General features: G+C 39.3%; 1 protein-coding gene across 2 annotated transcripts; it reads left to right on the top strand.

The window, feature by feature from the left end:
• Positions 1-648: 648 nt before the first annotated feature.
• LOC149647027 (uncharacterized) lies at positions 649-26,141 on the top strand. 2 transcript variants are annotated; one of them, XM_089849881.1, is made up of 5 exons: positions 650-963; positions 7,389-7,472; positions 13,742-15,462; positions 17,342-17,592; positions 22,413-26,141. In XM_089849881.1, exons 2-5 carry the CDS (start codon positions 7,470-7,472, stop codon positions 22,499-22,501), a joined length of 2,064 nt encoding a protein of 687 aa, XP_089706007.1. In that variant the 5' UTR covers positions 650-963; positions 7,389-7,469; the 3' UTR covers positions 22,502-26,141. The 2 variants fall into 2 exon arrangements, with proteins under 2 accessions (XP_089706008.1, XP_089706007.1); XM_089849882.1 differs by lacking the exon at positions 7,389-7,472 and having other exon boundaries at positions 649-963.
• Positions 26,142-26,332: the final 191 nt, after the last annotated feature.

Here is a 26,332-nt window from a genome sequence, read left to right as displayed (position 1 = left end):
TTACGCTTAATCTGACTGTATTAAAGAGATTACACTTAATCTTTGAAGTGCTTTTGGCAAGGATAAATGATTATTCGTAATCGGTGTACAGAGACGCTGAGAGTGATTAGCCCCTCGCTCTTATATTATGTTTCTAATATAAAGCGCAGCAAAAAGCGAGAAAATAAGTTAAATAATAGACACTTCTTTTTTTAGGGTGATTGTCGTAGTGTGGACTTTATACATTCTTCAGGGAAGGAGGAAATAAGCTGATGACGCAGACATGAAAATTAATCAACAAACGCATTTTTTAACTTCCATATTTGTTATAGGTATAATTTATATTAGATCCTTTTCGCCTACTTTAGTACCTTACGCAATTAAATATTGTATTAAAAAATGTATCGTCTAATATTTGATAGTTTATTATCTCTTTAAAAAATCGTTGTAGCGTTTCCCTCCCACTGATGGCCGTCCGGCAGCTTGCTCCTTCTATTCCCCCGGTCCGTTTTTTCCACCCTCACCCACTTTCACTCCCCACCCGATCGAGCCGCCCTACACACTATCTCTAATCCTATATACGTCACGTGACCAATATTGACGTCAGCCGCCGCCGCCGCCACGGCCCGCGTTTTCTCCAGTCTCCGCTAGCGTACATCAGGGCCTATTTCCCTTCTTTCCCTCCCCGTCTCTTTCCTTCGTCTCGGTTCTCTCTCCCAGTTCCAGTCTCGTTACCACCCACCCCCCTACTTTCCTCCCAGTCTGACGCCGCGCCGTACTTACTCCTCGTATTCGCGGTGGGCCGTGTTGGGTGGAGGGCGTCGGGAGACCTACTACTAGAACAACCCGCGCAGTCCCCAAAAACGGCGACGAATAATTTTTAAAAACCGCTAAAGTCCGGCGGCCTGTCAATCGCCGATTGGAAATTACGAATTAACCCGGACGATTTTAAGGGTTAACCGGATTAATTGGGATAAAGAAAAGGTAAGAAACGCCGATTTTTGCCCGCGTAAAAAGTGGCAACTTTCTTTGTCCGCGTCCGCCTACGTTATTCGACGGAAGATTCCCTCGCTTTCCCGAGAATCTCCCCCCGCCGCCCGTCCGCCCAACTCCCTCGGAAGACAACGGGGAGCGATCGCGGCGGGTCGGGCGGCCGGGCTTTTCTCCATCATGGCCCCCAAGTTCCCTCCCTCTTCTCCCGCTTCAATCTATCCTCCTTCTCGTCGTATCGCGTTTTCCGGCGCGGCCGACTACTTTGACTTCATTCTTCAATCGCTCGCCATTTCTCCAGAATCTCGACGCTCCCAGACTTTTTTTTTCCCGCTGGCATTTTACCCCTCTCCTACACTACTATACTATCGCGGTTTCTATTTGCATCTTTTTACCTCTCTCTCTAATATAACTATCGTTTTCGCAGTTTCACTTTTCTCTAGCCTTAGCGGTTCTTATTAATAGGGTGGCAACACTGGCTTTGCTTTTGACGCCAAGCCAGATTTCCCGCTAAATTTCCCGACGTCTCTAGTAACGGTAGTAGACTCGGGATTAAGATGGTTGAATAGAAACCTTGAAACAGAGGCCGCCCTTCTTCTGTTATGTCTCCGTTCTAGTGTTTTTTAGCGCAGTACACTCGGATTATATTCTGATAAGTGTTTATGCCGCAAAAATTTCCATTTCTGTACATTGCCTGTAGTGTTAAATATCTTTGATTTAAACAAAGTATTATTATTATAAATTTGAAAATTAACGTGTATGGACACGGAGAATTTCTAAAATCGAAATTTATATTTTACACTACAAGTTTTTGCTTCGTACACTGATGGAAATTAGGCGCGAAACACTCGTACATTATGTCGGTCGTTTCCCGCCAAAATCGATTAGAGTCTGACCTTGAAAATAGTCCGTTCCGTTTTAATTCGGCGCTACCCGTTTAATGAATGAATAAAGCGAATACGTGACGGCTTGTTTTGACTAAAGGCAACCGCTTCTTGAAGGTCATTGTCTATAACGGATATTATATTTCGAATTTGCCCAACTGTGTTTGCTTTTCTTTGTTTCGTATCTTCCCTTATTTTACGACGAGGTTTTTCATAATGAATCACGCTTAATTTTGGGAAATATATAACTTTAGTTATCTTAAGTTGAATCGTATTTAACGTTATCGCGATTGGATAGGATTTAGTGTATGTTTTATGTAAACTTATAGTGGTAGATTTTGAAATGAAACGTCGATGGGAATTTTAGTTTCAATTTTGATATGATGAGTTTGAAGTATAGAAAGACGCCGTTATCGTTATCGATTACCAATTTTCCCTCCTCCACTCAACGACGACAGTCGGCGACGGCTTTCGTCATGTTTTCGATGCTAACACCGCCTAGTGTCGAAAATCGGTACTTTGAGCAAAAGTATATAGGTATAAAAACAAAAAGTACGCTTCGTTCAAACATGCTCGCGCCGTGTAATATAAGAAGGCCGGGTTCATACAAACCTGGAAAACTGGAAAAACCTGGAAAAATCAGGGAGTTGACAAAAACCTCAGGGAAAAATCAGGGCCGAGTAATTAAGCAAAATGTTCGTGAATATTCCCTCCATAGGATTAACATTACACTATACTTGGAGGCTCATAACTCTGGTTATATTAGAGATACGGCGATGTCCTTTGATTATGAAATAGTTCTATTTGCCCCCCCCCTCCTTCGTTAACATTTGCTCCATAGGATACTCCATATACGGGAAAACTCTGGGAAACTCAGGGAAGTATATGGGGAAAAACCTGGAAATATCAGGGAAATTTTTTTTCCAAAAGTTGTATGAACCCTGGAAGGCCTCCGATATCCCAGAATGGTGTCGACCCCCCCCCTACCTTGAGACAGGGAACAAGCCGTGAATAGGCTCATAAAGTGGCAGCTCTAGTACCCAAAATTAACGTTTAAATCGCCAGCATCATGTATTATACTTTCTATGAACCTATGACGTCAAGATGTTCCTTCCTGATTGGTTAGTTCCCATTGGTTCTATGGGCAAATTTCATGGGTGACGTCACACTAAGGCTTCTGAAATAGCTCTATAGGCTCATAAAGTGGCAGATGCTATAGCTCTAGTACCCAAAAATAAACGTTTGGATCGCCTGCATCACGTGCTACTTTCTATGAACCTATGACGTCAAGAAGCTCTTCCCTGATTGGTTGGTTCCAGTACGCGGTTGAGAGGAGGATAGTAGTTTTCTTCTCAGTTTATATGTCGTCTACATCCAAAGGCAGGGAACTGTTAATGAAGTGTACTTTTTGTGTTCATATCTATACACTTTTGCTTCGAGTGGTTAGTTTTAAAATAAACAAAGTCTTTTTAATAATTTTATTTTCTTGGAAAAATTTCTTTAATCTTTCAAGTTATTTGAAGAGAAATAATTTTAAAGTGAAAATGAAGTGTTAGGGTTTCATTTTTTTTACCCATTTTATGTGGTTATGGCATTCTGGTATGACTACGTAACCTTTTGGATTTTCTTAAAGGAGTAGTAGCACCTCAAACCTAATTTAAATTTTAGCAAGCCCCTGAATATTGCGGGAAGTTCTTTTCCCCCCAGGGTTAGTGACGTCACACGTTCGTGAGAGGGGATAGGGTAGTTCTGAAACCGGATATTGAAAATAGCATAAGTGATATGTTCCATAAGTATGACACTACCTATACTTCGTAATGTTAGAGACTTACAGCTCGAGAACGACAAGCGAGAATTGCAGACTACACTCGGTTAGTTTTGCAGTCCATCTAGGTCCTATTTAGTCTGTACTAAGCCTTTGACAGCGCCTCACCAGGAGTCGCTTTACCTATCTAATCTATGACCTACGTCACTCGCTTCATGACAAGCTCCAGTTTCTAAGTTACCAGTGACAAACTTACGGAGAACGTATCTTATGAGCTTTTGAAAATAGCCATTGAGTGCAAAATGCTTGACAGACTGATGGTTTCAGATTTGACCAAGGCTTAGCATTCATTCTAGGAGAATGGGAATTTAAAAACACTCCTCTTAGCCAATACGGAACGAGACTCGGGACAGGATATGACGTCATAGTTTAGGTATCGTAAGACGAAGAATTTTAAATTAAAATGCAGTTTACTATAAACCGAGGGGCTAGCCACTTACGAAATACGGTGTACAAGCCTTAAGAAATATATTTCAATATTTCGAGAAATATCGTAATATTGAGAAATATCGGAAATATAGGGAAATATCGGAAATATAGGGAAATATCTGAAATAATGAGAAATATCGGAAATATTGGGAAATAATGAGAAATATCGGAAATATTAAGAAATAATGAGAAATATCGGAAATATTGGAAATACGAAGGAATAATGGAAATATTGGAAATTTAAGGGAAATATCGTGAAAATATTGGAAATTTTAGGAGAAATATCGGGAAATAAAGAAATACAAAAATAATAGAAATACTGAGAAATATTAGAAATACGAAGGAATAATCGAAATATTGGAAATTTAAGGGAAATATCGTGAAAATATTGGAAATTTTAGGAGAAATATCGGGAAATAAAGAAATACAAAAATAATAGAAATAAATCGGAAATATTTGGAAATAAGAAATCTGGTGTACATTTTTTGGGGAAGTGAGTAGCCCCTCGCTATAAACTGGCCTGTAATTTCTAAAATCAATTATTTTAAAGGAAAAGTTACGGTAACATAACATAATGCCTTAAAAGAACGTCCTTTTTCTAAATATGAAAGGAATCAAATATTAAAAAAAATAAATAAATGATCTCTTATTACAAAATAATTAGCATTTAATTAGACTTAAAAATAATCAAGGACTACTGGGCCATCCGCCATTGGTTTAGTGGCGTCTGCTAAATCGAACCTACATTACCCTTACCTCTCTCAGGCTCTGAGAATTCAACCAATCCCTTTAGGGGTAAGAGCTTCGATTTAGCAGACGCCACTAAACCAATGGCGGATGGCGCAGTAGTCCTTGATTGTTTTTAAGACTAATTAAATGTACTAATTATCATATTGTAATAAGAGAAAATTTATTAGTTATTTTAATATTTAATTCCAATTATATTTAGAAAAAGGCCAATCATTCTTTTAAAGGGAGGGTGAAGTGGAAACTCAAGTGATTTTTTATCGATTCTTCTTCTAATTATAAGACCAGTCTGCACAGTGAAACATTCAGGAAATACAGTCTCCGAATGATTTTAAAATTCAAATTAGGTTCCGATTTTAAGAATAATTTGAAGTATCCCCCTCCGACCAATCGCGTAACGCCCTGCCTTTCTGTTAACAAAATTCTCGTGGCACGCTCCATGTCTCGCGCCACGATTGTCACATCGCGCGCAAATTTTATCAAATCTCGCGATAAATTTCATTCGACACGGAACGTGCCACGAGAATTTTTTTAATAAAAAGGCAGGACGTGGCGCGATTGGACGGAGGGGCTTATTTCAAATTATTCTTAAAATCTGAACCTAATTTGAATTTTAAAACCATTCGGAATTGGTATTTCCTGAAGGTTTCACTGTGCAGACTGGTCTTATAATTAGAAGAAGAATCGATTAAAAAATCACTCGATTTTCCACTTCACCCTCCCTTTAAGGTATATATATAACAAGCTATGTTACTTGAACATTTTCTTTAAGATAGAAAGGTTTTCTTACTTTTTAATCGTGTTAGTTTTTAGGTGCTACTATACCCCGTATCAATGACTTTTGATTTTTGGTTGCCATTTAATTAATTCGCATCTGTTTTTGCCTTTTGTTTTTTCACTTTTCACCCTAAATGTTTCCTATACGCTTTACTTCTTTGTTCGTTTTAGTTTTTTAATTTTATCTTTAAACTTATCAAATTAGAAATTGCATTATTATAAGTCTGACTTAATGAAATTTTTAATGAAAACTAAGCCTAATTATTATAACTATTTCAGTTTTTAATTTAAACGCGTAACGTTTTTTTAAATGTGCACATATTACACGAGGCGATAAGTTTGAGATCCAAAATTAGTCAGATCGGGACATATTTAAATCCCGTTGAATCGAGGGGTTAATCACTCTCACATTCTCCATACGACTTTTGCAAATGCGGCATGCACAGTGTACACCGATTTCGCTAATTAAGTGCCTGACCTCTCGCGCCACGAATTAGCCTTATTCCTGATCAGCGCCATCTACCCATAGCGGTGACTTTGAGAACTACTGTAATCGTCAAGCCAATTTATTCAGATGTCGCTAAAATCTGGTGACGTCATTTTTGGTAAGACCCGAGAGTGCCAGTCAGTGACGTCACCAGATTTTAGCGACATCTGATTGGCTTGCCGCTTACAGTAGTTCTCAAAGTCGCCGCTATGGGTAGGTGGCGCTGATCAGGAATAAGGCTAATTGATCTCGGTTTGATTTTGGGTTAATATTAGATAGTTTTCACTGAACTTCGTCTGCGATTAAATCGGAAGTATTTTGCTCTGATTTCGCAAATGCGAACGCGGTAACAGACAAACACACACACAGATACGTCCAGTGTAATACCTCTCCGTTTCGTCATCGTCACTCGGAAGGGTAAAAACGCTTTAAGTTAAAAAAAAAAGATTTTATGATAATTTTATACGCTACTACCAATTCATAGTTCTATCACATCATCACTCATGGTAAAAACAACCCTTGGAGCCTTTTAGTATCCATTTATTATTATTATTTTTCAAAAGTTATGTTTGATTCCCTTAGTTCCAATCAACTAAATGTTTTAATGTCACTTTAATGAGATATTTGCATATTTAATAAATTAGTTTAATTAAAAATCTTAATTACTGTCCACAATATCCATAAATATTACTTCAATCGCCGTATAAGCAAAAAATATATAGATATAAAAAAGTACACTTCGTTGAAACTTTCTCGCGCCTTGTAATATGAGAAGCCCTAACTCCTTTACCAAAAGAATAGTGTCGACCCCCTCTGCGCTTGATAACCTTACCGTCCCGACCGTGGCACAGGTAACAAGCCGTGAATAGGCTAACAAAGTAGCAGAGGCTAGCTCTAGTACCAAAATTTAACGTTTGAAGCTGTCCCTGATTGGTTAATTCGTGTAGGGGGTTGAGACTGGAGGGTAGTTTGCTTCTCCGTTTACATTTCGTCTACAGGCAAAAACAGGGATTGTTAATAAAGTGTACTTTTTGTTTTTATATCTATATACTTTTGGTACAAGGAATTTGAAAGTGGTTAACCCCTCCTGGTATTGATCGTGTTCGCATTAATGTCAGACTTGTAAAATACGAATTGCCAATTTTTATTTGCAATAATATTGAATTGCTTTTGATTTTGATGTTGAGTATATATTTCAATTTGATTTATTTGAATTAATATTGTGAACCTTTTGTTGCATAACGTTTTTTGTTTTGTTTTGCCGATCTAGTTAAATGAAGGTGTTTTGAACTTTTGAAAGAATGCAGAGTGCCAAATTTTGAAACTGAAATTTTTATTTCTGGGATATGGAATGGTAAGCACTTGGGGTGTATTTAGTCACCCTTCCATTTTTTTATCTATCAAATTCTACAAAGATTCAGTTAGGGAAGATAAACGCGGGCATTGTATCACCGCAAACCGACCCCCCCTCTCCCCTTTAAACGAAACTTAACAACAAAGACTTGTCACAGTACCTGAAAGAGTCAGAAATAATTGTCATAAAAGGGAATTTCATATTGGTTAGGTCAGGGATAGATTTAATTTTAGAAGCAGGAATGGAGAACGGTTAGTATTTACTTCAGTCCGACTCATAGACCACCCAGTATAGAGTCCCTCCCTCCAACACGTAACGTAACGAAAAGTTTAAAAATTATCTTATTGGCTGCTCACTTAAACTTCGTTTTGATGACGTTGCTGTCAAAACCGTTCGGCACATGCGCAATCGGCCCAACAGAGAAAGACAGAGGGTGAAAAATCGGAGAATTTGGGGAAGGGGAATGTTCTTAACTGACACCGTGCCGTCTGGCTCATCGGCTGTTGTGCGTCGAGGTAGGTGCGCGTGAGAGAGATATTGGGCTGTGCTGTTATAGTTACCTTCCCTCTTTGGCTCTCTTTATACGTGCTTATTGGTAAAATGACCTTTGACAAAACTCGACAAACATTACCTGCCTTAATTGCTAGTTTGATGTCGTAGGCCCGATTAATGTTTACTATTTACTATTCGCCATTTTTTATTTTTTATTTACTCCTGTAAATATTGTATGTAATAGAATCCACCTCGAAAATACCTGCTTCAATTTAATAATTTAAGTGTGCCTTTATTTTGTATATGTCAACTATTCTTATACGTAGGTTTTCTTTTAATTCCGGTTTTGAGAAACTTCTAACAGAAGACAATAATAATCTCCTTAGAAGAGAATTTCTTTAATCCATCCATGGTTAGACATACGTAACGGTTCAGTTCAACCAATTTCGGTATTGGTGTTTTCCCGAGCAGGGACGGAGTTTGAAATTAAATGCTTATAGGACATGTGTCCAGTGATACCCCCTTTAACTGGAAAATATATAGGACATTGTCCACTGGAGTGTGCAAAAATAGTTTTGAAATTTCATAGTTAAGCTATCAAAATTTCGGAAAAATTTGTTTTTCAATTGTCCAGTGACCATTATGGGGCATTTTAAATGTTTATTGGACTTTTTAGATTATTATTCTACTTATAGAAAAGCCCTTTACATCTAATGCAACGGACTCTAGAATATAAATTGGAATTTAATTTAAAGCCTTGTTTTCAATTTTGAAATTTCGCACGTTTTAACAAATAATTGTGTTATTTCGTTCTCATATATGGCAACGTCATAACATGGAGAATGTAAAAGAGGGGAGACTCGTAGTCAGATAAAATGCACGTAACGCCCTGTTCCTAAAACGGGACTGAGCCATTCCCCGGTTACCATGGTTACCTCATCCCCTCACGGCAAGAGAGCGTACGTTCAAGCCTCCTTGCTCTAACCTCATGACTCATGAGCTAGTTTATAATAGTGAATATCCCTCGTTTCCAACAACGATTACGTGACGTACGCCGCCGCCTTTACCAACGGCTTGCGCGTCGAGTTGCGCGCCACTGTATGCGGTACCTGCCTCTTTTTTTACCACCCCCCCCCCATTCCAGAATGAGTCTCCCATCTTATACATCCTCCTTGGCCATAACCCTCTATTTTTTACCTTAGTGATATCCTCCATCCAGAGGCGAACAGTAGTAGGGTTAAGACGGGATATCCGGTATGTGAATCCAAAGACGTTAGCAAGGGCTTGAACGTTACCAGTCCAACAAATTGAAGAAATATCTATCGTCTTTGGATCCGCATGTCGTAAACAAGGTTGTCATAGTATTGTCACTTGATTAGTGAATAGGGTTAAACCAAAAAGGCTACAGTGGGTTCTATCGGTGATATCATAAGTTCATAAGATATGTTCCTTAAGTTTGTCACTGGTTACTGAGAGCTTGCCATGAAGTGACGTAGGACATAGATTCTGGTAAAGCGACGCCTGGTCAGGCGCTGTCAAAGGCTTAGTGCAGACTAACCTAGTAGATGGACTGCAAAATTAACCGAGTGTCGTTCTGGAAGTAGCTCGAGCATTGCGAGGTGTAGGAAGTGTCATGCTTATGGAACATATCAACGTATGATACTAAATTGAATTGAACTGACGATATCACCCCTTGGGTTTGGGAAAGAAACTTGCGAAATTTCTCCCAGAGGGCACACAGGTTAATAATTCCCTAGTCTGTCCAGTGTCTAGAGGTGACGAATGGTGGTGCGCCAAGACCAGGGATAAGTTAGGTTGGATGGATTAGAAACGATGATGGGCGACCCTCGGCACCGCAACTCTCTCAGTGTACCTCGCGCAAGCCCTTACCCTTCGATAGGTGATTGTTAAGTGCTGCCGCGTAGCGCCATTTTATTTGTATGAGAACTAGCTTCTATTTTTAAGATGGAGGGGGCGTTCTTTACAATTTCGTACAGTACGACCCTACCTAACCGCTGAGGATGCTGGGAGGACTATGATGCCGTTACGTAGGTGGGGATACGGAGTTAACGTTTTAGGTATAGAGAGCTTTCAGATGGGATAGTAGTACGTCACACCCTCCCTAGTCTTACTGCTGTTCTGGTAGCCATATTGGGTGGTCACAGGTTCATTCCTGCTTTAAACCCATAAATATGGCACAAAAATCTAATATACTAATTTGAATTTGGTTAAGTAAGCGAATTCTGGAGGGTTTATGGGAAATTCGACAGATGGCGAAACTTCCTTCTAATCTAACATAGCCCACTCGACAACGCACGCTGCTGCTCTATAGCAGTGTTACGCGTGATCGAGTGGGCTATGAATGCAATGCAACATTCCGTCACGTGATACAAAACAATATAGTTATTCTCAGAAGCCTTATTTGCCCATAGAGAGCTTTCCAATGGGATAGTAGTACGTCATACCCTCCCAAGTCTTACCGCTGTTCTGGTAGCCATATTGGTTGATCTCAGCTTCATTCTTGCTTTAAACCAACCAATATGGCAGCGTAAATTATGTCACGAGACTCAGCTCCTCCTCCAACTGAAAGCTCTCTATTGGGGTTTCCAGTCTATCCCGCTCTCCTTCAAGCGAAGACTGCACTTCCAACAAGGTTTTATTCGCTTCTGCTTGTAAGCTTGTAGCGTCCCTCTTGAAAAGAGAATATAAAGAGGTCCTTCTCCCTTCATCTCGTCTTCCCCGGCTACGAGCGGGTTGGGTGGGGGTTTGAATGGGGCTCGATGAAAGCGATTGTCGCGGGTGGACCTCCATCTTTGGGAAGACACTGAGACAGAGGCGGCGGGTGACGACCGCGGGAAGAGCGAGGTGCGCCAACTACTACCACAAAGAAAGAAAGGTGTGGGGTGAACCGAGAGGAGACTCTCTTCGTGGCGGACGCTGCCAGTTCCGCCCAAAATTGTTTCCTCCGAAGTGGGTGGTAAATAGAACGAGTGGGGTGTCTGAGGGTGCCCGCGTGGTGTAGGCGGTACGCGTTTAAATGCCATCCATATATGGGATATTTCTTCCGAAGATTGGTTTCCCTTGACGTTTCTCAGGTATTATATGGTTACACCGCGTTCACCACGGTACGACGTCAATTGTACCATCTCTTACCTAGCGCGTTATGAAGTTTCACCTGTTTTCAACCCTCTTTCCCAGAAGGTATTATTACATAGTAAGCCATGTTTTTGATATCTTCTTTGATACCCTAATCGAGAAATAAGTTTGGTGTTTTTGTCAAAATGAAATGTGCTACATTCTAGAAATTTGATACTGTTTCAAGGAAGAGTTCATGTAACGTAACTTTATACCTTAAAAGAACGGCCTTTTTCTAAATATAAAAGGAATTAAATATTAAAAAAATAAATGGAAGGTAGCCTGACGTTTGCATGACGTAGTACTGCCAAGTCCCTATTACAAAGTTGCCCCCAACGCAGGGGATACAAAGTTCACTCCCCTTCTCTACCGAAATTACTCTATAATAGACCATTTTCAATAGACCCAGTATCGTCTACTGCGCCATCCGACATTGGTTTAGTGGCGTCTGCTAAATAGAACCTCTTAAGCGCGTGATTGAGTGGGCATGCCCTACCTTCCTCACTCAGCCTGTGAGAATTCATTCAATCCCTTTAGGACTAAGTGGTCCATTTAGCAGACGCCACTAAACCAATGGCGGCATGCGCAGTAGTCCTCGTTTTTAAGACTAATTAAATGTACTAATTATTTGTAATAAGAGATCATTTTTTAATATTTTAATGTTTTTTCCTTGTATATTTAGAAAAAGGCCGTTTTTTTTAAAGGTATGATGTTATGTTACCTGAACTTTCACTTTAATTGTTGATGTTTAGTCGTAGAGTTAGGTTAGACTCAGTAAAAGCATTGTTCGGACACAATCAGGATAACCTGCATAAGTCAGGAATTGAAAATGTTTTGCTAAACGTCATGGAAAAATCAGGAATTTAAAATGTTTTTCAAAAAGACAGACATAAGTCGGAAATTTATTCAAAATATCTCACTAAACTTCAGGGATTTTTGCCCGTTATATTAAACCAATGCTAAATATGGCTTGAAAACAATCAAGTCAGCATTATGTTAGTTGTAATTTGTGTTAAGAGATGTTTAGCGTTACAGATGAAATTTTTAATTGAAAATCGGATATTAGTTCAGCTACGGAGTAATTCAATGAAATGAAAAAACTTCAAACTACCAGTAGTTTGAAGAATTAGATTGATTTTGAGGTTTTATTTTTGTAAATTAGCTCTTCTATCGGAACGCGTAATGTTGGGTAAAAATATAAGTCACGGTTGTGTTGATACAACTATTTAGTTTGTTGACAAGTCCATGAGCAACTTGACTTTGAAACTATACGTGTGAAAAACTGTTCAGTGACAGTCATGAAAAGTTCTTATGTTACTGGACTTAAAAAATTTCATTGCAAGTGTTGTCAGTTCAGACACCAGTTCAGTTTGAATCAGAAAATTATTTACGAACACAAATATCTTATCATATTTTTGAAAGAAAGCGTTAAAAACCTAATCATGAATTTTTTATCCATTTTAATTCGATTTTTGCTCCCCAATTTGGTCTCCCCATCTTAAATTGGATCTTAATGCCTTACAAAGGGCACAAAACGCTTACACTAAGCTTCCCAATAAACATAATTCCTCTCCAGCATCCCAACGCCTCTCTTTACTTAATATTGACCCGGTCCACATACGACATAAAATTAACAACTTATGCCTTGTCCATAACCTTATCAACGGTCACCTCGACATTGACTTCTCGCTCTTTTTCACCAGAAATACGAGCGCGAATACCCGTGGTCACTCTCAAAAATTGGTCAAACCACGAGCCCTAACCACCTTTCGGCAGACCCATGTTTCCCATATTGTAATTAATGACTGGAACTCCTTGCCCCCTAGCATTATTGCCATTACCAACAAATCTCTGTTTCGAATTAAACTCTCTGAACATTTTAACAACATGATTTAAACCCCGATGCATCCCCGTATTTTGTTATTTTTTCAATTATTTTCACTTAAGTATTTTCATTGGTATTTTATACCTCTGTGTTAACATTATGCTAGTCATTGTATACTTTTCTTGTCACGGCTCCCTCACTATAACCGCCGTCTGCTTACAAGACACTAGCTGTCTTTGCGGATGTTGTATAAATAAATAAATAAATAACCAATCAACATATCAACTGTATTACAGGGTTTGTATACGGAACCCGGATAAATTTGGAATTTGGGAAATGTCAGGGATAAGTCAGGGATTTAAAGTTTTTCTCTTAAACGTCAGGGTCGGGATAGGTCTGGGATTTCGTTTGGTTTATCAAACCGTGATGGTTTCGAGCAATGCTAAATATGGGCTGCAGGTGTAATTATGAAGTGGGCTCTGATAAACGCCTTAAAATGGTGAGGGATATTGAGAAAATTTGGTCAGGGATAAGTTGGATAAGTCAGGGATTTGGAGTTTTTTCCCTAAAACGTCAGGGATAGGTCAGAGATTTCGTTTGGTATATCAAACCATATATTGCTTCGAGCAATGCTAAACATGGGCCCAGGTGTAATTATTAAGTGGGCTCTGGTAAACACGTACTTAAAACGGTCAGGGATATTGGGAAAATTTGGTCAGGGATAAGCTGTAAAAGTCAGGGAATTTCCATATAAAAACTTCGTCCGAACCCTGTGTTATTACTCGACATTAACTATGGACGTTTTTTGCCCGTCTAGGCGGACATAAAGAAGGAAGATTCGGGAATTTGGTGGACTTGCAACCAACAAGACGTCGTCTCTCACCACTCAGATGCAAACCTGTCCGTCCCATTGCAGGCCCTCGGGCAGAACTTTAACGCGGGGCAACTTCCGTCGATAAGACCCGGTTGCCGGACTATGGAAGCCAGCTATCCTCCTATATCGTATAGTTACGGATTAACGGGTGTACCGGACGGACTCTTCACCAATCAGAATATCGGAAAGCACGTCAGCGCGTTGTGGCGGACGGCTAGCGTAACGGGAAACTTAGCCACGGCACCGTACGCCGCTAATCACGGCATCTATAACAACTGGGTAGTGCCAACCTCAAACGGCAATGCCAATTCCGCCGCTAATTTAGTCGCTGTACCCGTCAGTACAAACGCGGAGCAGCAGCAACAACAGCAGCAACAGCAACAACAACAGCAGCAACAACAACAACAGCAGCAGCAACAACAACAACAGCAGCAACAACAACAGCAACAGCAGCAGCAACAACAACAGCAGCAAACGCAACAGAGGTCGAATAAACAGTCCAAAAACAGTCAAAACAACAACAGTAACGCGAATGGACAAAATGGTGACGCGAACAATGTTGGCGCGAGTAACAATAACGGCGCCGATACGAAATGGGTGGTTAGCAAGCAGCGTTTTAGCTGGGACAATTCGCCTGTCGCCAGCTACAATCACGTCACGAAAATGTTTCGTTGCGTGGCTTGTAACACGGTGGGTTTCTCGTTGAGGATAGCGGAGCATTACTTGGGCACTCACGCCAACGCCAAAGTCTTTCAGTGTCCTCATTGTCCGTACAGTAGTTCGTGGTCGCGCTGCGTGCGCATGCACATGGGTAAGCACCACGGCATGCATCACGTTCCCGACAGTCTCTGGAAAGGTCAACCGCTGTTGGACGAAATTTTGCAATTACTACACAATCTCAAAGCCAGCGTCGAGTCGACTCAGAGAGATCAGAACGGGGATCTTTACGAGAGTATCGAGAAGCGATACATGTGTCCCAAATGCCCGTACGCCACGGACCGCCGAGACCTGTACGCCAGGCACGAGAACATTCACAAAGAAGAGAAACCCTTCCATTGTTACGTCTGCCTCAAAGTCTTCAACCGCGCCGATCACGTCAAGAAGCATTTTTTCCGCATTCACAAGGACCAACGCTACGATATCAGCATGATTCGAAGATTCCCGGCCAAAAACGGTGGCGGCGGTTCTTCCTTGAGCGGCGGCGGCAACAACAACTCTAGCACCCCGGCCACGCCCGCCAACACCGGGGTCGTCACCAGTGGTAACGCTTCCGCCATCGCCACTGCCGTTCCCTTGAACAATTTCACTTGGTGTGCCAATAACATGGCGGGCACCGTCGTTCCCGCCCCGCCACCTACCGGTAAAGGTTCCAGAAGTCAATCCATGATTAAACCAGACCCGGACGGCAAACCCCCCAAGAAGAAACCCCCTAAAACCTTCCTGTGTAACTATTGCCCCTGGAGGGGAGTGGACAGTTGGTGTTTACGTCGACACTTGAACACGCACATAAAACCTTTTCCGTGTCCCTTGTGCGAGTACAAAGCCGCGCGTGCCGAACGCCTTTGTACCCACATTCTTAAAGTCCACAGCAAGTTTGCGTGTAGCAAGTGTAGCTTCGTTACAGACAACGAATCGACGCTCGAGCAGCACGTCAAGGAAAAACAGTAAGTCTTGGAACGCTTTCGTTTACTTCTTAGAATTGATTGCTTCTGATTCGCGGGTGTAATTTCCCCGCCCATTGGCTTGTACAACGAAAATTAGTGGGACTATAGAAAACATCCCGTTCTTGATAATGTCACGTACCATTATAAGTTCAGGGTTATGGTAGGGCTCTCCCATTTACCTACATTGAATGCACCAAAATTTGGGTATGATAGGACATGAAGGTATAAATGCGGTGGGTCCTAGAACATGTAACCGTGCATTAACCCCAGACCACTGAATGTATCAAAAGATATACATGCATAGGATAGGTTACCCATGTCTAATGTTTCTTCAATGGGTATTAGTGTTACAGCATGAACGAATGGAGGGATTGGAATGGCTAAGAGCGAAAGCACCCAGTGTTCCCTTAAATCTGTAGAAGTTTTTACCTTGTCCATCGCCTACTGACGGGCACAAACAAACTTCTAAGCGATAGCTAGTCAAGATTAACGTAGGCAACGCGATAAGCCATATGAATAGCAAACAGCACAGGGGAGGGGCCGCCATATTAGGCTAGTTACCTGACACCAAAAAGCACCGCAACCGGCACTGTGAGTCCAAGGATGATGTGTGAGGACGCGAAATCTGAGATAAATAGGCGCGCTAACTGCTCAGGTTGGGTGGGACGCCAAAAATGGGGTAGTAATAGTCGAACGCATTGGTAATTGGTCAAGAATGACTGCAGACGAACCAATTACAATTGAGTCCGACTATTCCCCCCCCCCCGAATTTTGGCATCCCACCCGACCTGAGTCGTTCCACAGTTAGCGCACCTATTTCTCCCAGTTCTCGCATGGTGAGTCTAGCCTCCCGCGTGTAGCGAATGCCAGCTCCATCTGGCGTTGCTTCTTGGCACGAGGGAACTAGCCTAATATGTTGGCCCTTCCCCTGTGCGTTGGTCTCTCGGCGAGTATTTAATGGAAAAAGAATAATTGAACTTTAAAAGATACCAACATTAGTTGAACCTAATGGGCATCAACCCTTAGGCAGAAGTTTGCCCTTGGCCATTCCAGCCTCTCGATTCATTCCGGATTTTAATCATCGATATGGTGTCAGACATTCTCAATTGTATCAATGGTTACATAGACGCTTGCGCAAACAGCAGGCATAAATGAGGTGAGATGGATTGGACATGATGATGAGCAACCAGCGGCACCGTAACTCTCCCAGTGTACCTCGCGCATGTCCCTACCCTTCGGTAGGCGATTGTTAAGTGCTGCCGCGTAGCGCTATTGTATTTGTATCAGAGCGAGCTTCTATTTTTAAGATATACTGGGCGTCCTGTACGACCCTACTTAAACGCTGAGGATACTGGGAGGACTACAGTGCCATTCCGTAGGTGGGGCTACAGAGGCAACTTTATAGGTAAGGGGGTTTCCGCACCAGCCATCTCTCTTTCAAGGTTACAGTGGGCTTGTTCTTAATAAGGTGGGGTGGCGTAGCGGTTAGCGCTTTCGCCACGCAGCAAGAGGATCCCGGGTTCGATCCCGGACTGTGGCACCGGGTGAATATCTGGGAACAAATCCTTCTGCGTAGAGATTGCATGTTCTCTCTCCGCTTGTTAAAAGGAGTTTTCCTCCGCGGTCTAACCCGGTTTCTCCTTTACATCAAAACTTGCAGAGGTTAAGGGTAATAGTTAGTATAGGGCGCTGTCGGTTAGCTGTGGGTTAGGGGCTAGCCACCACCCCTCTATGCACTGTAAACAAGCCACAGGCTTAGTGTGGAAATCCCATCATAGACAAAGCTTAATTATTATTAATAAGGTTAAGAAGAGGGGCTGGTAGATCGTAGGATTCCTCATGTTTCTTATTTTCTTTTCTGCGGTCCTCGCACGAAAAGCTATTCGAACGGCGTTAAACTGCTGGCCTGCAGCGTCTGTTCGGAGACGTTCGAAGTGCGATCCGACCTGGAGACGCACAACATCCTGACCCATAACCAACGGCTAGTGGAGTGCGGACTGAGCCGTTGCGACTTCCGAACGGCGGACATCTCGATCCTGGAGCAGCACCAGCGGGAAAAGCACGCCTTCCCGTCTTCCGCCGTTGCGACGGCTGTGGCCGTGGCCGCTGCTGGGGCTGCCATGGCCGGAGGTGAGTCGTACCGCGCTCTGACGGCGGCGGCGGCGGTAGCTACTCAAACACACGGCTAATTACGGCCATCCAAAAAAAACCATATTATTACGCTATTATCATTCGAAAAATATAAACCAAAATCTCTCCGTTACCTACTTATATAAATATATCTATACATATATTTTTAGTCATTTTATCGAAAATGAAAAAAAAAAAAAAGAAATAAGACAAAAAAAAGCGTAAAGACACTCGGTGGTCGATGATGCCAGGAAATTCCCACTAAATTATTTTGTAGCTTTAGCCATGATGGGGATTTCCGCCATATTCTTACTGATTTTTATGTTATTTTTAATTTTATTTTAATAATCATCGAAGATTAGGTTGCGTCGTTAAAGTATAACATTTTCAGCGTATATCAACTTTTATAATAATCGTTCCATTATGGTCGCTAGTAGCCGATATTTATCTTTTAATTATACGCGGCTAAAAGGGTTCGCTGATCTTTCTTGGTAGTTTAATAATGCACTAACCAAATTAAACTAAAAATAATTCAGCTACCATTTTAAATTTTTGGTACTTTTCCCAGTTATGAAAATTTCATAAATTTTCTATGATAGATGGCGCTGCAAAATGCTATTTACAATGCGAAAAAAAAACACCATTTTTAGGATATGATTATTTAACAGTGGAAATCAAGAAATTGTTTTGTATCACGTGATAACGTCACGGGCTTAGCTTTGCTAGTAGGCGGCCATGTTTGGTACCGCTTTGCTTCTATAGAGAGCTTTCAATTGGAATTCACGCTGCCATATTGGTAGGTTTAAAGCGGGAATGAAGCTGAGACCATGCGCCAATATGGCCTACCAGAACAGCGGTAAGACTTGGGAGGGTACGACGTACTACTATCCCATTTGAAAGCTCTCTATGGGCAAGTAGCACACTAAGGCTTCTGTGATTGAGAATAGCTCTATTGTTTTGTATCATGTGATAGAATATTGCATTGCATTTCGTTCGATTCATAGCCCACTTGATCACGCGCAACACCACGCTATAAAGCAGCTTGCGTGATTGATTGTGCTATGTTAGATTAGAAGGAAGTTTCGCCGATTTGACCAGGGATAAGGGAGACGTACTTCTTTTTAGCCCAATAGCGCCATCTGTCGAATTTCCCATAAACCCTCCAGAATTCGGTTTCTTAACCAAATTCAAATGAGATCCAAGATTTTTGTGGAAAGAGAAAAATTCAGATTAATGGTGTCGGTCCCGGTAAAAGAATTTAGAGAAACATTATCCCATCAAACGCGATTAAGCTGTAGTCATCAGAACTGAATTTTAAGAAACGGGTTTGTCCCGCTGACAGAATTGCTGAGATCTTCCATTTTTAAATTCGCGTCGACGTACTCCTTCCCTTCCTCTTTTGGCCGCGTTTCATATACTCGCCCGCCCAGCCGCCTGCACAATTCACCTCTTTCATAATGAAACACACCTAGAAATAAACTATCAAAAATTTAACACGAAATTTTGCCACTTGGGAACAGTACCGAAAATAAAAGGGGATTGGCTTGTATAATGTTAACACGACTCTTCTCGCTACTAAAGTACACGTGCGAGCTAAGATTTTAGGGCCTCGTCTTGTAACGAACGCCGTATTTGAAAACCGTTAGAGAAATCATATTGGAAATATTTTAATTCAATGAAAAGAAATTAAATTATATAATTAATAAACCTCGTTATATGACCAATTGTGAAGTAAATTTGAAAATTGTACCGAAATTACTCCCGTTAAAAGGCAATAGCCACGGAGCTAACCGAGGGGTGAATCACTCTTTCGGAAAGTGTCCCCGGAATACGTAATACGCGATATTACACTTGGTAATACAATGCTATTTACTCGCAAAAATTTCCATACGACATCGTAATACAGAGTAAAGTGTACTCCGGAATACACGAGTGACACGCCCCTCGGAGCTAACATTTTTTTTAATTATCAAAATCAGAAACGTTTCTTTTCAGACGATATAACTTTCTACTCAACTAGATGGGTGAAAAGGTTGAGTTTTAGTAATTCAACTTGTCGAACTTCTGTTCGCACAAGTCAACTACTTTACTCAACTCAAGTTGACTCAGTCAAAAAATGTATCGTCTGAAAAGGCCTATACCTAAAAGAAAGGTTCATACTACAATAACAATACCTTCTTCTATTCGAAATGGCATGTAAAGTGATGAACATTCTAAAATGGAACCATGTAGTCAATGAGCCTACGTCATTATACCTCGATCCTCGTGAAGCAGACTATGTTTTAGATCATGGGTGACCATTGACAGTCTCCGCATAGCATTACGTCAGATCTGCTTTACAAAGAGGTTGAACACGTAGGTCGCTGTATGCAAAATTTTAAAAAATTTCAGGAAGGCTTTGTCCAGTTTTAAATTTTACCTTTAACTAAAGAGGTTGGTTTTTTGACCTTTACAAAGTGAACTAATTATTGACTGAGGAATTTTAGCTCGCGCGTGTACTTTGAGAGATTTAATTGTAGTTGTCGCTCAAAATAGCACAAGTTTTACGTTGATAGAGAACACATATATGTAACTGAAAAAATATGCATTCGTGTACTTAAAAGTTTTGAATCGTTTACCAGTTTAGAAGTTCTTAAACAGTAAACGAAATCAGGGAAAATATCCTACAACAGGTAAACTAAAAATAAGCTTAAATTCCTAAGAAACTGCGCCAATTTTTGTTGAAACACAAGAGATAATCTTCTTAATGTACATACCAAAAATACCTGGCTGCTCTTAACTCTCCTCGAATCAAAGCCAAATTCCACCCACATTTTTAAAATTTAATTTACAATTTCTCTACTAAAAAGAGAGGATGAACATAGAGACCGAATTTATTTTCATAAAATTCTTGACATGGGACTAATTTGTCGACAAAAAGTTTCCTTTGAAGAAACTGAAAGGATGGTAGAGGCCGGTTTCTAAAATAATTTTGGAATACGTCACAGGCATTACTAGACGGTTATTAAGATACTGAATGAGACTGGAGTCTAGGGGAGGATACGTAATCTGAGGGAAATCGGCACGCTAACTGTGGAACGACTTAGGCCCGGTGGGAAGCTAGGAATGGGGGTGGAATACTCGGGAAAATGGCGGGCGGTCTGCGTCAGACGAATCAGGAAGACCGCACGCCATTTTTCCGAGTATTCCTCCCCCATTTTCTAGCGTCCCACCGGACCTGAGCCGTTCTCTCAGATTACGTACCATCCTTGGCCTCTAAGACCTTCATTCTAAGCGAAAATTCTTCGGTTTTAATATATTAGGTTCTCCGTTATGGGAACCACACCTTTTATTGGTCACGTGCGTGTGACGTAATTCAAACATATTTTAAACACGCGCCACAACCTCCTTGTTTCCGGTTTCTTTAATAACCCAAAAAGAAAAGAAAAACATTAAACGCCACAGAATTAAGCTACTAGTTGAAAAAAATATTAGCCAAATTTTGTGGTGAAAGACTTAAATTGTTGATTTTGAATAAGATCTCGTTCTCTATTTTCATAATCCCTTTGCCAGTTTGGCTGAGTTTCACGAAGGGAGATCTTTGACTCAAACTTTTACTTGACTTTTTATTTAATGATTCACCTATTTTTTTTTGTTGTTGAAAATATTGTTAATGAAATAATTAAGTTACTCAGTTATTTTTATGAAAACAAACGCGAATTTAAAAAGGTATACAATAATGAAGTGTAAACGTGCGTTGTTAAATTGACAACCAAACTTGACAATGTCAGATTTTAGTGAAATGGCGTATGCTTTATTGTAGACGTAGAACAAGACATGTCAACATTTTTTTTCAGACTATGGTGTAGAACGAATATAGACATATTATTTGCAAAAAATGTTTCGTTTCACGGTAGCCATATTTTCTCTAAAAAGGATAATATTGGGCTACTTCCCATTTGCCAAATTTTCTTTAAATAGGATAGTATTGAAAGTTTTCGCAACTTTGCATTGACATGTCTTGTTCTACGAGAAGCCAAATTCAAAAAAGTATTTACTTTAAAATCCTGTGTACGAAATTACATCAATTATATGAAAAATAATACTTTATAATGGCAATTTATGACTTGCCATTAAATAACGTTTTAGTACTAGATGCAGCCAGCAAAAACCATTTTTCATGTATACGGTGCCAAATGAATTTAGAAAGGGAAATTTCGCCAAAGAATTTATGTTCTTAATATCGCTAATAACTTAAAAGAGTAATGTTCTTTTTACCAATACCAAGGATGATGTCGGAGGATAGGTAATCTGAGAAAAATCGGCACGCTAACTGCGGAACGGCTCAGGTTGGGTGGGACGCCAAAAATGGGGAGATGAATACACGGAAAAATGGCGGGCGGTCTTCCTAATTCGTCTAACGTAGACCACCCGCCATTTTTCCGAGTATTCCTCCCCAATTTCTAGCGTCCCGTCATGCCTGAGTCGTTCCACAGTTAGCGTGTCGATTTCCCTCAGGTTACCTATCTTCTCTCATCATCATCCTTGTTTCTACGATTGGTTAATTAATTTATTTCTTACCTGCACCGCCATTTTGTATTTTGAGTTGCGTTTAGTCACGCAGTTTCTATAATTGATGGAACTTCTTCATAATCTGTTAATCGCCACTAGAAAACGATGTGTACGTTTGGGAAACTTCCGGCCAAAGTTATTTATATAATTTTTCTAATTAGTCAATGTGGCACGACGCATAATCTTTAAAAAAATAGCCATTTTACAAAAGCCGTCAAGCGACTTAAATGAATTTTTCGGAAGTTACCTAAACAGTTAAATTTTTACAGATTCCGTGGCGCGTAATAGGCCTATATTTCGGACAACATTGGATCTTTCAAAATACTACCAAGAAGATAACGCTAACAGTTACCGATAACCCTTTCAAACCTCGGAAGTGCCAGTATAACGACGGTATCCGTAACTTACAAATACTACCGAAGACTTTAAAATGTGGAGACATCTCAACAGTTACACAGAACGAATACTCATGGACAACTGGCCAGTTAGTTAATTAATTACCAATTACTGTTCTTCATAACGACTGATAATATATTTTTTTCTCAACATTTTGTAAATCCAGTAAGATAATGTGCTAAGTCAATATCATAATACATGGTAACACGTGCCATTATTGCCATATGAAGTCCATAACTCTTTTTTTATATCGTCACGTGGTCAAAATAGAACCAAATCAAAAATTCGGCCATGTTCAATATTGTATACCTTTTGTATCAGCGTTACTATTTTTGAATCTTATTATTATTATTTGTCCTTTTTTTCGTTTATGTTTTGTTTATTATTATTATTATAATTATTATTATTTTAAGTTTATTTTGAGTCATAATAGTTGCGCTCTGAAAAATAAACGTTGATTGCATGGATTGTGAGAGATTTTCCATAATTAATTTAATTAAGTTTCTTAGTACACAGCCGCATTTTTGCCGTAAATGTGAGTGCGCAGTTTTATACGCATTGTCTGGCAGTTGTAGAAAATGAAGTTTAATAGTTTCAGTATTAATAATTGAAATACTACTCTTACGATACTGTTGCCAGTATACGATTATTATATTAAAAATAGCATTCAAAATTGCAAAATTTTACTCAACTTAAATGAATAATAGAATTGAAATAAGACGTTTTTAACGCTCATAAATTTGCAACATGAGCAGCGAGCTGGCGCCCTCTCAGACTCAAATTTCATTTTTGCTATATCACCACGTGGTTAAGCCACGTGATTCGCTAAATTTAGTAATTTCATACATAAGATAACACCGAAAACAATTACGAAAAACAATCTCGTTTCTTGTTTGAAAATCGTGATTTTCTTGGTGGTACACACATGATGCAAAATAGCGAATAATATTTATTTATCGCGTGAGAGGACGCCAGCGTATCGAGCTATCTTCTGAACGTTAAAAATACTTGCCCAGACTAGTTAAAGAAACTTGCATTGCGCCCGCTGTGACTGACAAATGAACCTTTACGAATATCTTACAAATTTTCGAAGCATCAAATTTAAATTAATTCGTTAAATCTCTCACGACAGGTAATCGTTTGTTTTTTTCAGACAACTTTATTAAATAACCAATCAAAAAGTGAATTAATCACTTCAAAACCACCTCCTGAATACGCTTTAAATTTTTGCACACTTTCAAAATGTATATCCTTTTATATATATGATAGTCATACACGTTAAGTTTTTAATTTGCAGTATTGTTTTATTTTAATCGTCAATGTCACAAAAAAACTGGAATATTTATAATTTCCCCTGTTCCTGAAATAAACAATAGTCAATTCGTTAATCTCATTCAGAATTAATTTAGACCGAGTCTAGAAACACGCGGCGGCACTTGATATCAGATGCGTAATCTGAGGGAAATCAGCACGCTAACTGTGGAACGACTTAGGTCCGTTGGGACGCTTGAAATTGTGGAGGAATACTTGGAAAAATGGCGGGCGGTGTACGTCAGACGGACCGCCATTTTTCCGTGTATTCCTCCACCATTTTCTAGCACCACATCGGACTTGAGCCGTTCCACAGTTGGCGGGCGGTTTGCGTTAGACGAATCAGGGAGACAACCCGCCATTTTCCGTGTATTCCTCCACCATTTTCTAGCGTCTCATCGGACCTGAGCCGTTCCACAGTTAGCGGCCGATTTCTCTCAGATTACCCATCATCCTGATCTAGCGTACGTAAACTAAGAAAATGTCTTAGGCCTTGGCTGACTTAATTACGCCTTTCGTGTTGCTTCTTAGCTCGGTTTACATTGTTTCTTATCATCAGCACACAAACACACACACAAAAATGCCATTTTACCATAAAACGCCATTAGTTTGAGAAACCCCTTTGAAAATATACGCAAAAATTATAACTAAACCCGACAAAAAAATTCCTCGCGTAGAAAAATTCGCTCTCATGGTTGAAAATTGTGATACAAAATCAATCATGAATTTGTGATTGTTACATAAATGTTCCTCGTAGACTTAAAAAAAATAATAAAAATGAAATGAGATGCAAAATTTTTAGAGCGATAATATCACAAAAAATATGGGGGAATTATTAAAAATATATAAAATTTATTCCATAAAATACCAGTAGCCAAAAAAAATATTAAATAAAATTACCAAAAATAGTTTTTTGCTCTGAAACAAAAAGCTCCCTGAAAAGTTCTTAATGTTGCAAAGTTTAGAAGATGAAATGAAAATAGTTAATGGAAAGGCAATTGCGTATAATATAGGATATTTTACAAGAGACAGTCGTACTTTGCAGCCCTGCAATTTTCAGGGCCGAGAGATGAAAGGAATTGTGGTTTTTATTTTATATTTAATTTTTACAACATGGGATAACGGGAAAAAATTATATTTTCAAGACGTACGAGACTGAATCTGTAGGAATGCTTTTTAAAAGTTTAATTTTATAAACGTATTTTCGCGCGACGCTTGTCCAGCTGTTTCCACTGAAGATAATAAACTTGAAAAAGAGAAAGATTTAAGCATTTAAGATAATTAGTGCTAGGGCCATTAGTAATACTGCGCCATCTAGTATTGATTTTTGAACCTTTTCATCTTGTTATGATTTTAATGGAAAATTGATCAGGTTAATATTAAACTATTCGGTTATAATTGGATAGGATAGTGTTGTCTGAGTGAAATTCTAACTAATTTTGAACTGCTTGGTTTTATTTTTATTTTGATGAAATGTATTTAGCAAGTTTAATTTTGGCCGTAATGCATTCTAAATTTTGATTAATTTCAATATATCTTTCCCTTAGTTAAAATATAACTCGTAAGACAATTAAATAGTATCTTTTCAGCTAAATTAGGATCATGATAATTTTTTCATTAAACAACTTATTGAACTCGTTTGCTTTTTCGGTACTAGATGGCGCTGGTAAAGTACTACCACTTCCATAATTAGTATTTTTGACGAATATGAATTGCTGAAATGTTTGCGTTTTAATCGACTGTTTTGAGCCGTAAAAACAATACCGGTAATAATTGAGAAGAAGAGAAACAATAAACTTAAATTGGTTGTGTTAATCGTAAAATATGTGAACGAAATAACTATATTGTTTTTGAAATGAAAAAAAAAAAAATTATAATTAGAGGTGAACACCTTATATGTATATGTTGGTGTTATCATGTTTTAGCCCTAATCGTAAATACGGATTAATTAAATCCGTTTATCTCCATTAGGGTGAGGTTTTGTTCACATAGTACTTTCGAGGAAAATATGTACTTCGTATAAAACGTGTAGATTTTAAAATTATTTTTTAGGGGAAATTTCGAAAAAAAAAAATTAAACCCCCGCGCAGGTTTTTCCCTGGCCTCTAATGAGGTTAAAAATTAATTTTTGTGAATTTTATTTTAAGATTTTTTATTATTATTTTTTTTTCCTATTACATTACATTAGCGCGTGAAACGTGTTTGTCGAACATCGAAATAATGTGAATTTTGTGTATTTACCATATGTCCAGTGTGCTATGAACTCATTAAATATGTTTTTCTCTCATTTATTTTAACTTTTTCATTTAACCCCGTTGACTACTAACATAATTACAAAAACGCTAAACCTTTTACCATTTTTCTTTTCTTTTTAAAAATAACAATGAATTTATGGTTACTTAGAGCAAAAACATTTTTTCCCCGCAAAAAAAAAAATCTTTATTTAAAAATTAGTGTTTAGCTAAATGAAAGCTATCAAACT

The sequence above is a fragment of the Phalangium opilio genome, unplaced genomic scaffold, assembly GCF_054372755.1.
Source record: "Phalangium opilio isolate 3A_F unplaced genomic scaffold, DU_Popi_V2 ptg000089l_1, whole genome shotgun sequence".
NCBI classification, from domain to species: Eukaryota; Metazoa; Arthropoda; class Arachnida; order Opiliones; family Phalangiidae; genus Phalangium; species Phalangium opilio.
The sequence above is the reverse complement of the archived record's forward strand: the minus strand, read 5'-3'. Positions and strand labels throughout refer to the sequence as shown.

Bases quoted from the DNA above. Each gene is read 5' to 3' on its own strand.
- LOC149647027 (XM_089849881.1), top strand. The intron at 15,463-17,341 runs GTAAGTCTTGGA...TCGCACGAAAAG, and splicing joins CAGCACGTCAAGGAAAAACA to CTATTCGAACGGCGTTAAAC. The intron at 17,593-22,412 runs GTGAGTCGTACC...AAATTTTTACAG, and splicing joins TGGGGCTGCCATGGCCGGAG to ATTCCGTGGCGCGTAATAGG.